This window comes from Mytilus trossulus, chromosome 2 (genome assembly GCF_036588685.1).
Source record: "Mytilus trossulus isolate FHL-02 chromosome 2, PNRI_Mtr1.1.1.hap1, whole genome shotgun sequence".
Classification (NCBI taxonomy): Eukaryota; Metazoa; Mollusca; class Bivalvia; order Mytilida; family Mytilidae; genus Mytilus; species Mytilus trossulus.
In genome coordinates this window covers 97496624-97515714 of record NC_086374.1, presented here as the reverse complement: position 1 = coordinate 97515714, position 19091 = coordinate 97496624, and the positions used below count along the sequence as shown (strand labels likewise).

The 19091-nt window shown below is 32.0% G+C and overlaps 1 protein-coding gene across 2 annotated transcripts in view; it reads left to right on the top strand.

Annotated features, from left to right (window-relative positions):
- The window catches only part of LOC134708480 (F-box/LRR-repeat protein 7-like), a 65406-nt gene that overhangs the window by 18450 nt on the left and 27865 nt on the right, over positions 1-19091 (top strand). The window contains exon 1 of one of the 2 annotated variants that reach the window (XM_063569042.1): positions 6097-6553. The exons of the other annotated variant lie outside the window; for it this stretch is intronic. Within the exon in view, the coding sequence (XP_063425112.1) occupies positions 6406-6553 (148 nt within the window). The 5' untranslated portion in view covers positions 6097-6405. Of the gene's footprint in view, positions 1-6096; positions 6554-19091 lie in introns of those variants that run through there. 2 annotated transcript variants of the gene reach the window in all.

Here is a 19091-nt window from a genome sequence, read left to right as displayed (position 1 = left end):
TTATTCTAAACATGAATAAGGCTGGTAGTTTTCTCGTTTGAATTGTTATACTTTCGTCATTTCAAGGTCTGTTAGGGACTTTGTGGGATGGGTTTAGTTCATTGCTGACGTAAAGCCGTTACTAGTAAAAAGATACTGTTGAAAGTGCAATGAAAGAGAACAATTAATATTCGTTGTGACAGTAATTGATAAACAGCATTTATCCATTGCAGCTGCAAAGCAAAGATTAACATATACCCTCCAAAGAGGAAATCCTGGATAATCATAGATCTGTTCTATGTTCCTTTTGAATTTCAACCGAAGAGGAAGAACTGGATTTCCATCACTGTATTGGATACCTAAACTACATAAGTTTCCTTACAATCAACGGTTTATTGCTGGGTATTCCAAGTGCTCCACGAAACCTCTTTCTAAATTATAAACATCTATTTTATCAGCAATCAAGCTTCAAGGTTATTGTAAAACTGCCTATTCTAGAATCAGATGTGGATACTTAAAAATTTCCAAAGATCTTTTAGAGTACACACAATCTAACTTTATTTTATCTTGTAACAGTATTAAAATATTTGACTGTTCTACTCTTAACACAAGTATTCCACATTCAAAACTAAAAAGACAAATTGAAAGAGTTTGTATTGCTTTGCTTCATAAAAAAATGGCCAACGTAGATACAAGTATATTGTCTTAGGGAGGGATAAATTCTACTTTGTTAAGGATCACTCTGATTCAAGCAAAAAAATCTCTGAAACTGATATTTTCAAGATGCTTGATTTCTTCATTGATGTTCTTATTTGTTACTTTCGGAAGACGTGTTTTTCAACAGACTGTCGGCATTCCAATGGGAACAAATTGTGCCCCTCTTCTTGCCGACTTGTTTCTTTATTATTATGAGGCTGACTTCATGCAGAACGTCTTAGGAAGAAAGATAAGAAGTAAGCGATATCCTTTAACTCTAATTTCCGCTATATAGATGATGTTCTTTCACTAAATAATTCAAAATTTGCTGACTATGTGGAACGCATCCATCCCATCGAACTAGAGATAAAGGATACTACAGATACAGTTAAGTCGGCCTCATATCTTGACCCACATCTAGATATTGACAATGAGGTTCGATTGAAAACAAAACTTTACGACAAAAGAGATGATTTCAGCTTTCCAATTGTGAACTTTCCATTTCTAAGTAGCTACATTCCAGCAGCACCTGCATACGGGGTAAATATCTCCCAATTGATACAATATTCCCGTGCTTATATACATTTCCTATCATGATTTTCTTGATAGAGGGTTGATGCTCACAAGGAAGCTATTTAACCAAGAGTTCCAAATGGTGAAGTTAAAATCATCCCTTCTTAAATTTTACGGACGCCATCACGAGTTGGTTGACCGTATTGGAATAATCGTTTCACAAATGATATCAGATAGGTTCCTTACGTCGAAACTACAATCCCCTTCCCTTTCATGAGTATGATCTATCGAATTATACTATTTACCGGATTCGTTATCACATAAGCAACACGACGGGAGCAGGATATGCTTACCCTTCCGAAGCACCTGAGATCACCCCTAGTTCTTGGTTGGGTTCGTGTTGTTTATTCTTTAGTTTTATATAATGTGTCATGTGTACTTTTGTTAGTATGTTTGTCTTTTTCATTTTTAGCCATGGCGTTGTCAGTTTAATTTCGATTTATGAGTTTGACTGTCCCTTTGGTATCTTTTGTCCCTCTTTTAAGGGACCACAGTTGAACGTCTGTCATATCATTCTCGATTTCCTGTTTTGTCCATGTTGCTCAGGTCTTTTACTTTTCCAAAATATTGTGTGGTAGATTATTGTTTATCTTTTCATTGCTTGTGATTTTTTTAGATTTTTTTATATGATACTTTGGCTATTGTTATATAATTGTTCGTTTCTGTGTGTGTTACATTTTAACGTTGCGTCGTATGTTTTCTCTTATTTTTTAGTGTAAATTCACATTGCGATAAGACGTGTCACGGTACTTGTCTATCCCAAATAATCATGTATTTGGTTTTATGTTATATTTGTTATTGTCGTAGGATTTTGTCTGAAGCTCGGTCCGTTTCTGTGTGTGTTGCGTTTCGGTGTTGTGTCGTTGTTCTCCTCTTATATTTAATGCGTTTCCCTCGGTTTTAGTTTGTTACCCCGATTTGTTTTTTTGTCCATGGATTTATGAGTTTTGAACAGCGGTATACTACTGTTGCCTTTATTTGGCTATTTATAATTTCTTTTATTTTCATTTGATATCTGCTACCTTTTTCAGTTATGCCCGTGTCACACTGTCCCGATTTTTTTATACGATGGACACCCGAATGCGAAAATTGTAAGTTCGTACGAAGTTGGTACCGATCTCGTTGAAATACCAAAAAGTGACCGAAGCAAGTACGATGAATAAAGAAGTCTACACGATGGTGCCGAAATTATATGCGATAGCAAGAGATGGACATAGGAAGGTTAACCGAAGACGGGTATTTAAGCTTCATATCTCAGCCGAAGCCTACACGATGGATTACATGGCTACACGATGGATTACGATGATGACGCGATGGCAATACGATGTCTAAAAGACGTCATGTACAGCTTACGACAGACTTGTTTTTTCTCCTTGAAATAGCATAATACACAGGAATTTGGTTGCTCATTTTTTTACCTGCTGGTTTTAAAGACAATATTAAAGGTATTTCCAGTTACTGAATGTTTTGGTTGATTTCTAAAAAAATAGTTTGTGTATCAAATATGCATATTCAATTTACCATGTTCTGCATGTGTCATATACAAATATAGTGTCCATATTTGTTCCCAATATGTTACATACACGAGGGGATGCCACGCTCGGCATTGCCTTGTTTGAACTGTAAAATGTGTGCGCTAGTCAGAATAATCAGTCATAATTATGCCCATGTTTACTGATCTATCTTAAAGGTAAGGTAATTGGTTCGTTGCTCCCTTTTATCCAAAAAGAGCTCTTTCCAAGAGAATATCATAATAGTATAGACAAAAGGAAGGATGTGGGGAAAGCAACAAATGCGGCCAAATATGACATATAGAAAACAAAATGGCTATGGACGATACATAAAAAATCAGAATAATGAAGAAAAAGTTGGTTTCCCTATATACGTGTACCTGCAGTGTTGGTGTACGAGGCGCGTTTATAATTTTCATTATGTTACTTGAAATGAAAAATTGACAAAAATTAATATTTGACTTTTAAAAGTAAATCCTGAGCCTGTAATAGCTGCTCTTCTTGTTCCGTTTGAATTAATAGAAACAACGCTGGCGCCTTTCTTGTTCTCATTGAATCATATGATATGAGCTCCATGTTTTGTGAACGTTTTTCTTAACTGTCGTATAAGACTGACCAGTGCATATCGCGCATTGCACTTTAAAAGTATTTTAAATAGCGCGATAATTAACTTACATTTAGCTGGATTTATTGCCGTCGTAGTTCCATCTTGTCGCCTTCGTACTTTTATTCGATGGCAACACGACGGTATTACGAGGTCTTTAAGAAGTCGTGTTGTCATCGTAAGACCTTCGGGTAGCTTCGTGATTCATTCGTGTAGACATCGTAATGTCAAAACTGCCCGATGGAAACGATGGAAACACGAATGCAAGATGCATTCCCAATTACATTGCGATGTTGAGGATGGTGATACGAACTCAATACGAACCCACAACATCGGACGCACCTTCGGGGATTTTTTAACATGTTAAAAAATTTAGAACCCTTCACGAACTTGTGCCCGAAGGCTAGAAAAAGTGGCCGATGGTTAAAGATGGTAAAAGATGGCACTACGAATAGCCCGATCTGGAGACGATCAGTCCCGATTTTGAAAATTTTCATAATCGTGTTGCCATCTGTGTAAAAATCGGGACAGTGTGACGCGGGCATAATCAAAGACATCACGATGTCATGGCGAACATGAAGTAGTTTTTTTCAAAAGAAATATGGACAATGTTAGGATTTACAATAAATATGTTTAAAAGTACATATACTTTAAACTTGTAAGGACTTTTAGTGCATTTATTTCCCCTATTTTTCAACTGTAAGTATACTATATTGAATCAAAAGTATGGTCAATGAGTGCCATTGATTTAATAAATGTCCATTTCTCACGAAGTCATTCACGTATAAACAAATATTAAACATAATTATACTTAAATTCAGTATCTAAATTTATTTCATAATACGCCACCGACTGTTTTCCAAAATTCAAACAAATATAACAATTTACACATTTAAATATTATTATTAAGGATAATCCTGAAGGGTAATTGTAGTGTTTACAAAAATGTATTGAGTTCAGGATTACTCAAGATCTGACATCATTCAAGTATAACGTGACACTGATTATATCATTGTTCTAAGTCTTATGTATGTTTAACCAAGATGGTGTATTAGGTCGATTTCATAATATTATACTATATGTAAACTTATCAAATATTTTGAAAAGTACGAAAATAGAATGTTTTGTTTTATTTTCCGACTTTATAAAGAAGTTTTCAAACAAATAATAAAACTAGGCTTACAGATTAATAAAAAATACACATATATTATGTAAACTAAGTTGTCAACTTAATAATTCCATGATAAGACAGAGAAATAAGATGGCACTTTTTTATTCCGAATTGTGACAAAACGTTTCACAAATATTAATGCATGCTCTATGATAAGTAGTCTGAATTTTACCGGATAATCAACAGCAGCGCATATTGTTTATATGTGTTAAACCTTCTTCTTTAAAACAGTGTTAGACTTATAAATAAATGACATCAATATTTGTTCAATATATTTTACATTAAAACTTATATGTGTTATTTTACTAGACTACAATTTAACTGATTACCTTTCTACACTCTGGAACACGACAATACTGACAACGTATTACAAATAAATCTGCAATACGATGTACATATTAAAACATGTCCTATGCGACTAACAAGTGTTGTTAGCTGTTAGTTGTACAATGTAAGTATTGCTCTCGAGATTCACGTGGCAGAATCTAGTCCCAACAGGATATGCATGTATGTAGCATAGAAAGTAGACGATAAAATTTGTCATCATATGTTTTTTCAGCCCAAAATAGCATTGCACTTAGTTTTAGAATGCAACAATTCTGCGCTATCATTGTATACACTCTTGGCATTCATGAAGAAAATCTTTATGGGAATTTTTCTAAGATAGTCTTTGTTTAGAAGAAACTGCAGACAGCTGGTTATTTTTCAATCAAACTTTGAATAATATGCTACAAAAACTATTGGCAATCAAAGCCACAATTATCATATATTTTTTTAAAAGACAATCAATAGTTTTAAAGAGTATACAAAATAACATGACATTGCAACTTTAAAATATTTTCTGTGGGATTTCTTAAAGATTTATTGTTTTATATATATTGTTTTATATATATTTGTGGTATAGAACGATTGATTTATACCTTAGTTTATCTCGTAAACATCACAGAAATAAACAGTTGAATAAATTGATATATAGAATTTGTTATTTTTCTATTTCTATGTCTGGATTATATGAATATTTTTGTCGTAATTAATTTTTGAAAAATCGGGGTTGGGAGAGGGCGGTTGATACCTATTTTGGGGGGGGGGGGGGTCCGGAAGAGACCTTTTAGTGCTCTAAAGGGGTTTTGTTGCGAGGGGAATCAATATATGTTTTTTTACCTGAAGTCTCTGATTTTAAGTCAATTTTTAATGAAACAATTGATTTTTTAAAATTCAAAATGTATACCATATCACAAACACTTTTCTATCACTGATCCTAATAGAAGTCCATATTTGTATTGTTTGCAAGAGTATTAATAAATCGGATCAAGTATCAAGGAATGTTCTTTTCACAATATACAATAAAAATTAAATATGAAAATTAAATATAAACACTTATCTGAAGCATGTATAAACCTTTCGAATATTTCGATTATTTGCAGAGTCGAGTGTGATATACTACTACAAACCAGATTATAGCCTTAATAACTTGTCATAAACTATAAAAATTAATCTATATCAAACTTTAATCAGATTAAGGGGAGATTAAAACTTTCAATGATAAATGTAATAAGTTATAGGTCTATTGTTTCGTCAACTTGGGTGTGCTACATGTACAAGTAGTTGGTCAGTCAAAAAGTTAATTCCGAATTCAAAAAAAGAAACAAATTCTTTCAATTTATTTTTGAAACTTTTGGCACAGTTTTTCTTAAATGGATCACCGAAGTACATAATAGATCATGCAATAGTTTAAGATTGGATTACTATACAAAAAGTCACATAACATGTGGATTAAACAAGCCTGACAAAACATTCCCAGAACAGAACTTTCTCACGGAATAATGTGAATTGTATTTGAATGTCGAAGAAGTTGAAAAGTGGTTTTGAACATGGCTTTATCTATGGGAACTTTAGAATATAGACAGTTTATGCAATATGACAGGCTTGTTTTCTTTGTTGAAACTGATGATGAATATAATTTTGAAGACGGGAGTTCTACGTCCACTTATATACCAGAAAATGCCACTGATGACACAGGTCAGTCTTACTTTTGCTTTTTTCGACCTTTTTTCTGTATACTTTATGAGAATAACTAGCAGATCCATAAACTTTATTTGCATTTTGCCTTGAAGCATGCTGCTGAATTCTGATTTTGTTCTATCCTTTTTTGTCTCTTTATACTATTTGAGAATAACTAACAGATCCATAGACTGTCCATATTGTCTCTGTGTTTTGGCGCATTTGAAATTTTATAGAGCTCATACGAAACAGCAGGATTTTTCAATTTTTCGTTGATATGAAATATATTTTTAAAGCCATATTTACGTTAGTGTTCAAATGACACAAACAAGCTCCAAAATACCAATGATGATGACCAACTTCTCTCGATTCTGCGTTACACAGAGAGCAAAATAATTTTATTATTCTGAAAAATCCCCACTCTCTGTAAATATTTTCCTGTGTCACATAAGGTGTATTGAACGACAAATTAATAGACAAATGAATCAATGTACTATAAGCTATATTTAACTTATTATCATTTCATTTTTTACGACTGAGTTTTGAATGTATTAGATACATCTTTAGAGTGTTAGATCTAATTTACACCAAGATAACTATAATGGTTTAATTTTTAAATTGTTATTTGGATGGAGAGTTGTCTCATTGGCACTCACACCATATCTTCCTATATCTATATAATAGTGTTGATGCAGATTGACATTTTTCATTGATTTAAAAGAGGGTCTTTCAGCGATTTGACCATATGTTATTGAAAATAAAATAAAAATTGGAAATGAGGAATTGGTCAAAGAGACTCTGACAGCAGAATTATTGCCTTTATTAATCTCCGAAACATATTGATGAACAAAATCTTCAAAAATCATACACGACTCATAAATGACAAAGGCTCCTGACTTAGGACGGGCGTAGAATTGAGGCGAGATTTGACATGTTTAGTGAGCCTATACCTCTAGCCAATAATGATCAATAATGCTTGCCGTACATGCAGGTTATCAAATTCAATTCAATGACATCGTGGTGTAAATATAAATATTTAACCTGCACTAAGCATGTGAAGGAATGTGTTATGTGATAAAATATAAGCATTGTCCTTACAAATATCGGGACATAGTATTTAATGCATACGTTTTATACAACAGAAAAATCAAAAGTAATTATCGCCGTAAAAGGACAAAATTATAATGTATACATGTATACTATAAGTTATTATAGTTACAATGTAATTAACTCTTTACCACATCTTTAATTTGTATGACAGTTTGTCGAATTGTTAAAAGGATTTATTAATATTAATCTTTTTAAATTCACGTCGAATTAAGGTTTTTTTTAATGTTGTATCCATAGAAATGTTCAATCGTATTAGGGATTTATAGTAATGATTTAAATGCCAATAATCATTATAACATAAGAATGTACATTTATGAGATTAATGCTTCTAATTTCGTTTCGAGAAATTGCACTAAATAAACATAACGGACAGATTTTTCTCTACTTAAATATGTCATCTATTATTATGTCCTTTTCAATACCTGTCACTTTCAAATGAGAATGTGTATAAATCACCGTATAATTAAAATAGGTAAATTACATGTTATCGGATTTCATCATTTACTAAACATTTTAAAGCAGGTATTAAGTTTGATAAATGCTTTACTTTTACAATAAGATCTACATTTATTGAAGCTATTAGCGAGTCGTTCCAACGGATGTTATACAATCCTTTACGACAATGTAACACTACACGGGAATTATATTTCACGACAACCATGTGACCGCTAGGATTATTTTTATACATTTTTCATATTTTTTAAAGATCTCAGTTCTGATAACATATTAAATGTACGCAGGAAGATACATGCATAAATCTTGTAGATGCATAATTAAATTTCTTTTGCAAGTATGTTTTATGTTCATTTTTATCCATGTATGTGTAGATCATATAAACTTAATGAAGATCGTAGGTTGAGTTTATGAACTGCTCTTTTTTTATTTATTTTTTAGTTCAGTCTGTTACCTTTCTGTTGCACATGCTATCATCCCCGTTTCGTTTGTTTGTGTTCGTGTTGATCAGTCTTTTGTTTTCTCTTTTGTGATTTGCGTTCATGCTGTTGCTTGTCTTTTGGTCGTGTCTTTTTTTTTTCTTTTTTAACATGGCGTTGCAAGCTGGTTTTTTTTAATTTAAGGATTTGATTGTCCCGTTCGTAGCGTTTTCCTCTTTTAACCATACAAAAGCGAATACATATAATATACAGAAGGGAAAGACAACGTTGAAGTTTGTTTAACAGAATCGTTTGATGGAACGAGTATTTTTATCTTTATTTTATTAATTTGAAGAGGAGAAAATTTTTTTTACACAGATTTCTATTTTACTTTTTTCAACAATCTGATTAAAATGTATTGTAAAAATTGAACACGATTATTTGATGCATACGTGGTGTGAGAATATTCATTGTAGTCCTACCTATCTTGGGCAAGAGATAAAATTGAGAATGGAAATGGGGAATGTGTCAAAGAGACAACAACCCGACCATAGAAAAAACAACAGCAGGAGGTCACCAACAGGTTATTTGTATAAAGGTTTCGGGGGAGGATCCAGCCATTTTAAAAAGGGGGTTCTAACCCAGGACAAAGGGGGTTCCAACTACAGGTCCACTTTCGAATGCATTGATCCTCCCAAAAAGGGGGTTCCAACCCCCTCCCCCCCGGACCCGCCACTGAATCCGCCACTGGACCGTTTACCAGGCATTTTAATATTCTATTTTGAGATTCTTAATACAACTGCATCATATATGGGTGCATCTACAAACAAAGGATATACATCATATAATGACTGACTCATCTTTAAAAATAATCAATATAAATTAAAACAAATATTTCAGAGTATATATTCAAAAGTATACCTAAGCCGATTTATACAATATCACCACATATATGCATAAGACAAATGTTTTCGAACCAAATCATGCATGCGGTCACAAATAAAAATAAAAGAAGTGCATGTGACATACAGGATTGGGTTTGTGCCGCGATATAGAAACCATGTAATTTATTATCATATATGTCGTGCCTTGAGTATTCAATTTGATATCAACTTGTTTTATGACGTAATAAATTTTAAAAAAAAACTGATATAAATCTCTCTTCGTTGCAAAAGAATTTGTCGAGATGTTTAAGAATTCTACCGTAAATTATAAAATTAACAAAAGCCTTACAGATAAGACGGAAATTTATCGGATGTTTTCCGTTTTTTCTTTTCTTGACCTGATCAATCTCTAGATATAGGAAGATGTGGTGTGAGTGCCAATGAGACAACTCTCCATCCAAATAACAATTTAAAAATTAAACCATTATAGGTTAAAGTACGGCCTTCAACACGGAGCCTTGGCTCACACCGAACAACAAGCTATAAAGGGCCCCTGTCAATTTCAACAAATATCACACCCACCACTAAAATCAAAATCTGAATATATTGGTCCATATTTAACAAGAAATGAATTAATGAATGAATGTTTCACAGTTGTACTTTTAATTCATTTAGTATTTCGAATTCTTTTTTATAGTGATTCTGTGTCTAAATTCAGTGTGGTCTTCGAGGGACTTTGGGTGTGGCCCAAAACATTAGTTCACGAAGAACAAATTGACTCATAAGATGATTATTTATGAAGTGTATTAAAATACATGTATATTACAGATTATCGTGTTTAAAATCAGTTGCAAGTTTAGAAGATTATCAAATGCATAATTTGGACGAAAAGTTTAATATTATATCATGATAAACATTGAGTAGTAATATTGGAGACTTTTATAATGCCTTTTAGATGAAAGGAGTGTATTTTGGCGACTCCGATTATTTTCGAAAAATGTTTTATAGTGACGAATAAGGGACGACATCAAAAGATCGATGTAGGATAAAAAAAAAAAATCAAATCAAATGGTTTTGGGGTGGGGTAAATTCTGCAAGTTTTGTATATCTAAAATTGATTTTACCTATATTGGTAAATACATTTTTCCCAAATTAAGTTTAGAGGGGGGAGGGGGATCTGTGAAAAAAACTATGTGAATTGAGTTTTTTTTTTTATCCTAGATTGAACTTTTGATGTCCCTAAGGCTCAACGGTATTTTTTCTATGTATCTCACAGATCTGTTAAGAAGATAGAAATCAAAGTAGAGAAAACCTCAAAAATTGCGGGAAATCTGATGTAGTGTCTATAGAATAACATGTTGGTACAGATGACCTATGACCTCCCCGGTGTAAGAAACACAACTGTCCTGAAGGAGTAAATTTGTTGTCTTTCAATTATAGTAATATTTATTTAAGTGTATAAATATACCCGATGAGAGTTTGTACGTTTGTTTATTGTTTATTTTATAATTAGTTTTGTTTACTTTTACTTCTGTTCGAAGTGTTTCCTTTTTAAACAAACAATGACACCGCGTTGCATTTATTTGATATCTTATTTCTTTACCGTAGATCATTGTCCTAAGCCAGAAAAGTATATTTGGAAGGTAAATTGAAAATACTTGGATTAAATACCCCATACATGTATCTCATCTTGAATAAACTTTTAAACGATATAAACTGTTTGTTTGGGATCTGAATCTTTGCTAATCATTTAATGAGTTATTTGACAGACAAACTAGGTTTGTTTGAGATCTGAATCTTCGCTAATCATTTAATGAGTTATTTGACAGTCAAACTAGGTTTGTTTGAGATCTGTATCTTCGCTAATTATTTAATGAGTTATTTGACAGTCAAACTAGGTTTGTTTGAGATCTGTATCTTCGCTAATTATTTAATGAGTTATTTGACAGTCAAACTAGGTTTGTTTGAGATCTGTATCTTCGCTAATTATTTAATGAGTTATTTGACAGTCAAACTAGGTTTGTTTGAGATCTGTATCTTCGCTAATTATTTAATGAGTTATTTGACAGTCAAACTAGGTTTGTTTGAGATCTGAATCTTCGCTAATCATTTAATGAAGTAATTTGTCAGTTAAACTAGGTTTGTTTGAGATCTGAATCTTCGCTAATCATTTATTGAGTTATTTGACAGTCAAACTAGGTTTGTTTGAGATCTGAATCTTTGCTAATCATTTAATGAGTTATTTGACAGTCAAACTAGGTTTGTTTGAGATCTGAATCTTCGCTAATCATTTATTGAGTTATTTGACAGTCAAACTAGGTTTGTTTGAGATCTGAATCTTCGCTAATCATTTATTGAGTTATTTGACAGTCAAACTAGGTTTGTATGAGATCTGAATCTTTGCTAATCATTTAATGAGTTATTTGACAGTCAAACTAGGTTTGTATGAGATCTGAATCTTTGCTAATCATTTAATGAGTTATTTGACAGTCAAACTAGGTTTGTTTGAGATCTGTATCTTCGCTAATCATTTAATGAGTTATTTGACAGTCAAACTAGGTTTGTTTGAGATCTGAATCTTTGCTAATCATTTAATGAGTTATTTGACAGTCAAACTAGGTTTGTTTGAGATCTGAATCTTTGCTTATCATTTAATGAGTTATTTGACAGTCAAACTAGGTTTGTTTGAGATCTGAATATTCGCTAATCATTTAATGAGTTATTTGACAGTCAAACTAGGTTTGTTTGAGATCTGAATCTTCGCTAATCATTTAATGAGTTATTTGACAGTCAAACTAGGTTTGTTTGAGATCTGAATCTTCACTAATCATTTAATGAGTTATTTGACAGTCATACTAGGTTTGTTTGAGATCTGAATCTTTGCTAATCATTTAAAGAGTTATTTGACAGTCAAACTAGGTTTTTTTGAGATCTGAATCTTCACTAATCATTTAATGAGTTATTTGACAGTCAAACTAGGTTTGTTTGAGATCTGAATATTTGCTAATCATTTAATGAGTTATTTGACAGTCAAACTAGGTTTGTTTGAGATCTAAATCTTTGCTAATCATTTAATGAGTTATTTGACAGTCAAACTAGGTTTGTTTGAGATCTGAATATTCGCTAATCATTTAATGAGTTATTTGACAGGCATACTAATGTTATATCATAATGATTGTATAATTGTTTGTAAGACCAACGGCTCTCTTCACTAAAAATTTTACGAATATGAATACTCGCATCAAGGTTATAAACATTAAAATTTTCATTATAGACGATGATCAAAATTAATCCTTAATTGATTTGTAAGCCGAATTGGACGAAATAATTTGTATTTGCTACAGTTATCAATAAAAACAAGATGGCAAGGTGACATCAACACCACCTATAATTTCTATGGGTCGCACTGAAACCTTTTTCAACACGATGTAAACATTTCTCGTAATTCCTGTTTATATTTTTCCACAAAACTTGTTACAAATCAACCAATCAATCTGAAACGGGTATATTGTAAATGAGCAAAGACAGTTTGACCACATTTTTTGGTAGGGAAGTTCAGTTTTTCAACATATATTTTAAACATAAATCACAAAATTAGAGGTAAAACTTGTATTAAAAGATAACAATTAACTCAAGAATATCTCGGGAAGCAATAACTGTACAGAATAAATATAATCCAATGATATTTTTGCTATCGGTGCGTAAAGATTCAAAGAAATCACACGTCGTAAAATGATATTTTAAAATTGTGTGTTAGGTTCAAAAGTTGACGTAAATAGATTTATTGTATAGCAATATAATATTTCCCACAGAACGTAACCAAAAGTTAGCGTGCAATAAATTCTAATATTGCACTAGTGCAATAAGTCTTCAATATTCATGACGTCATCAACGACAAAATCTTATCTAAAATCATTTTTTACTTTCAAATATTATATTGCTATACAATAAAAGGGTTATTGCATGAATATTGGGGAATATTGTCCCTCGTAGAACATATATTGCACTCGCAAGCTCGTGCAATATAAAATTCTACTCGGGACAATATTCCCCAATATTCATGCAATAACCCTATAATATAGTAATGATATGTTATATTAAATATTTATCTGATTTGTGTCTCATTTTGAGATGATATAAGACTTGATTACTAGATTATAACTATGTCAGTACGCTCTTATCTACTAAATCTACATATTACCGTACAACCACAAAAATTATCAACCAATATGAAAGTATGCTTAAAGACATTAATTCATCATTAAGGTCTTTCCCCTACGTGAGGAAAGACCTTATTGTTTTTCTAATGTTTTTTTTTCTTTTTCTTTTTCTTTTTTTTCTTCCAACATTTGTTTGACAAGGCCTCCTTCCCTTTCTGTTGAAGTTATCAAGACCAAATATGGACCATCGAGAGACCTCATCATGAACTTTTACAAGATGAACTTTTGTAGGATTTCATCATCCCCTTTAGAAGTTATCTCCCTTTTATTGATTTTTTTCAACATGGCCCCCCTTAAATGTTTTAAAAGATATCATGACCTTATTTGGACAATAGCTAGATCTTATCATGATATGTTACCAAATGAGGCTGCTAAGGATTTCATCATCCCTTATGAGAGTTATGTCCCCTTGAAGCAATTTCTTTCTTTTACATTTTTAGCAAAAAGTATTCAAGACAGAATCGATTTGAAAACGGTAACATGTACAAGAACAGATGGCAATGTTATTGAACATATACAATCATTTTGTTATTAACCCTTATAAGGAGTTATTCCCCTTGAAAAATTGTAAACAGTTTTAGAATTTTTTTATTTTCAGAACCGGAAGTCGTAGAGACTTGGGACCTGCACCAATAATCTGTAATTCATGTGACCTTGAATATGCACCCAAGGTCAAAGGTCACTGAGTGCAAAAAAAAATTACGCTGCAATTTCAAGCTTACATATTAGGAAAACGATAAGACTTTGCTGCATACATACAGCGTATAAAATGTTCCTCTCGACGAGCTCTACATTTTATATTATTAACCGAAAAATGTCCGACCGTCTGTTCAAAAGTTACAACGGGATGATTCTTAAAAATCTAGTATTTTGTGTATATCTTTTTTAAGGTAACAGATATCAACCTACTATATACTGCAAAGATGATCAGTAATTCAAGACCTTCAATTTGAGGTCAATGTTACGTCATGATGCAATTTCACCTTGACCTTCACATTATACTATGACCTTGACATTGTGATCTCTGAAAGGTCAAGTGGTCCTGAGTTGAATGGTGATAGTCCCATGTCTCTATGACTTCCGGTTCTCAAGTTTGGTATTGCATCATATATTTGATGATTAATTGTGACCTTGGTGAACTTTGAAATTGTCCCAATTCTTTTGCTATAATGTTGTCCTTCAACTGTAGATCATTTATCATTTAACAGATTTGAGATATCTATTGTCGTTATAGAGATACTGCAGTTTAAAGTTTTGCGAGCGGAGGCATGTATTTCTGAATCAACAAGAGCTTACCACTTAAAATGTTTAAGAAATTGAAGAGGTTGACATAGTTATATGTTTGACCAAATACCAAAAACATTCCATGGAAAAATACACCAAAAAATCATTTTGAAATTTTCAAGTTTTGCATTGACTTTGTAAGTTTCATAACTTCTATTTATATAGTTGATATTGCATCATTATTTGTACTTTGTCAAATGGGGTCATCTGATATATCAAATTGAAGGTCTAAATAAACTCTACCTAAAAATGAAAATTTTGAACCCCCTTTTCATCCCAGTGGGCAGGGTGGGTTCATTTAGTGCAAACATTCAAATTTCTCAGATGGTAAGGTTGTCGCATATCAAATGAAAGAACATAAAGCGTACATTTCAAATTTCAAATTGACGTCTCCCAAAAATGGGTTGGATGGGGTCATTGAGTGCAAAATATAAATTTTCTTTAAAGATAGGGTTGTTGTATATCAAATGAAAGGTCATGATGTGTACATTTAAAATATCAAATTCCCGACCTCAAAAAATTAGTTGGATAGGGTTATTAAGTGCAAAAATCAAACTTTCTAGAAAATGGCGTTGTCGCATATCAAATGAAAGCTCATCTACTCTGTATTACATTTATCATACTTCCGATCTCAAAACTGTAGGCGGATGAGGTCATTAAGTGTTAAAAGCGAAAAGTTTGAAAAGGTATGCTTGTCGTATATCAAACGAAAGGTCGTACAAAGTACATAACGAAAACATCACTTTTACAGGAAAGACCTTTCAATTGTTTTACAAACAATTGAGATACTAGTTTTGAATTTATTTTTCGATACAAATTCTCGTAAAGATTTATTGATACCAAATAAAGGGCTATATTTGTTTTCATAAAATATTCTTCCTTTTACATATGGCAAGAGCATACATCTTATTAAAAGCTCGTTGCAATTTTATGTGAATAGGACTATCAGTTTAAAACTAAAATATTCTATGATTTGTGCACAATTATACCCTCAATTTGAATAAATTCAAACGAAAAATAGATAAACAATAATACACGAAAAGGAAAACAGGGAGTACAAAAAACTGACATTGGACTATTGAACTGAATAAATAATAAAACAACCAACTGATCCGACGAAAGAAATGTAAAACAACCAACTGATCCGACGTAAAATGTAAAACAACCAACTGAACCGACGTAAAATGTAAAACAACCAACTGATCCGACGAAAGAAATGTAAAACAAACAACTGATCCGACGTAAAATGTAAAACAACCAACTGATCCGACGTAAAATGTAAAACAACCAACTGATCCGACGTAAAATGTAAAACAAACAACTGATCCGACGAAAGAAATGTAAAACAACCAACTGATCCGACGTAAAATGTAAAACAACCAACTGATCCGACGAAAGAAATGTAAAACAACAATAACGAAAAGCACGTGGTACAGGTATTGCTAACTTTGTACGGACAACAAATGGGGTGTGGGAATAATTAACCTTCTTCTTCTTCTTTTCTGTAACTTCCTCCTACTAATGAGGAGCATATCTAATAAGGATTTAAAACAGTTTATGGCTTATATACACGGGCATAATGTTGTTAATCATCAATGGGGCTTATATTACACGGGTAAATTGACGATGAAATCCATTTAAGAATATATATCACTTTAAAATGTACATATAACCAACAACGACAAAAAAGATACAACAACGAACACCGAGACAGCAACGAAATGTCTAAGAGAAGACATTTAGAGGGCGATGGCAGGTCTTCAATAATAAATAGGTTTCACAACAACGTCGATCTTATTGTGCATTTAATATTTGCCACTTGACGTAAAGCAAATATAATCTTATACAGTGTTTCAAGCTGTAGATCCGACTTCAAAAAATCTGTGAATATATTCAAGATCTGCTTTCAACTCCAAAAATCTCCAAATGACTAACTAACTTTAAAAATAACATTAACACCTTATTTAATTTTGATTAGTCAACAAACAAAATGTACATGAAAAATAACAATAAATAAGGCTGTTTAAGAGTGATTTTACTTTTATTTCATCTTCCGTTTGATGGAACCGATAAAAGTTACCTTCAACTTTTAAGCATCGTGATTTGTATCATTCCCATTCATAAGTATAACTTACACGTAACACAATTCTTGCTAAGTAGGTCAAACAAAACGTAGATATGTAATCTGTTTAGTTTTTTAATTCAATAAATCGTATAATGCTTAAAGATTGAATGTGACAAGAAAGCAAAAACAAAGCCTCTTTTGTAGTGTTGCGTATCGGTTCAACTTGAACCGTTTATAAAAGTTGTATACAGGTGGAATAGTGTTATCATGTTTCTTTTCAACATGTATTTGTTTAATGAGTATTAAGGTAAGTGAATATAACATATATTTTATGACATTGTTGAGATTCAAGATTTAAAAAAAATCAAAAACGTCTGAGGAAATTTCGCTTAAGATCAATAAGAATTGGACAGTGATCAATAAGAATTGGACAGTGATCATTATAATATTATAAGTAAGAACATATGATTGAAAATTATAATACAGCCACCTTGCAGAAATATATATATAACCATGAATAATGAATTTTAAAATATTAGGGGTTTGGGACAATATATGATGGTTTGTCGCATGTTTCATTAAAGTCATTCTTAAACGTGCAATTTAAGATACCTTTCGAAATTTACTTCAAAAGGAAGAAATTGTCCAAAAAAAGAAATGTTTATAGCAAAACTGTTCTTGCTGCAAGTCGAAAGTAACAATATCCCACCATGAAGTCATAAAAGGAACAGAATTTTTTTTTTTGTTGTTGTAAAATATCTGACCATCTTTTTTACACTTTTAAGTGGAACCCTGCAACATATCATCAGCATATAACGTTGACAAATTGAGTGGTTGGTAGTAGAAGCTTGCTAATAATTATTCATTTTAAAAACTCACTCACATCATGATTGTCAGAACACACGATAATCGATAGTTTGGAATATAGTTAGAATACTTTTATAGAACAAAATCGGCGATCGTATGGGAACCAACTATACTCCCCAAGTCTTGTCGAATGGTGTTTTTTCATATTCATGATATGAACGAACTAACACTTCGCCGTTTTAAAAAATAATCTGGTTTTAATCTTACCTTTAGCATCGTTTATTGTAACCGAAACACAGTCTATCATTATGACTTTGCGAAAATAGGAAAAACGGTATATACAAATATAAAAGTACTTTGCTAATATAAGATAAATTTCGACAACCTTCACCCTTGCACTTTCCATATATTTGCAATTTATAGAGTTAAATAGAAAGCAGATGCATTGATAAGTTAACAATGATATTAACTGCACCAAAGGGGTATGTTGAAAGCTTACTGTTAGTGTGGTCGTAATAACTTGTATACCACACGTATTGCATGTTTTCGGAAATATAATAGTATTTGAACCGTCGTTGTTCGCCTTTTATAACCATTTGATGGATGAATAATACACATTTTAAAACTTGACATAAAATTATATCTACTACATCTTGTAAAGTTTTTAACTAAGTGCTTGACTCAAATAAATTTCTATAACAAGGTTGTTAACAACAATCAAACATGGTTTGGGGTTTTCTTTCTATTTCAACTTTGATGTCGCTTGACTTCAAACTTTGCCGAGAAAAAAAAATAATACAACACAATACCTATTGAGTGATGTGACTAAATTTGGGAAAATTAAAAAAATGTACTCAATTCAATATCTACATCTATGTATAGTTAGGTTGTACAAAGCTTGAATGAATTCTTGACGACAAAAAGATGAGTAACACTATTCATACTGTATTACAACACACCGCCATAGATGTTGGGACGCCCTGTACACTTTTCAGCATTGGGATAATTTAAGGATAATAAAATTATATGGCACAATATACAGATACACAGACTTTAACAGGTCACAATAATGTTAGGATATATTGATTGACCCGTTTTCCAATTATTTACATGTCAATATTTGAACAGTTTTCCACTCAATAATTGTAGCAATATACAGCACACTTCCTGATAATAAATCCTCTAAAGGAATATTGTTCTGAAAACACGAGAGGTTTTATAGCATTATAAGATGTTTGTAACTTTATTCTTGTGTCTATATCGTTATTTAATACTTTATAGCAGTACGGGGTAGGTATTTACAACGCCATATTT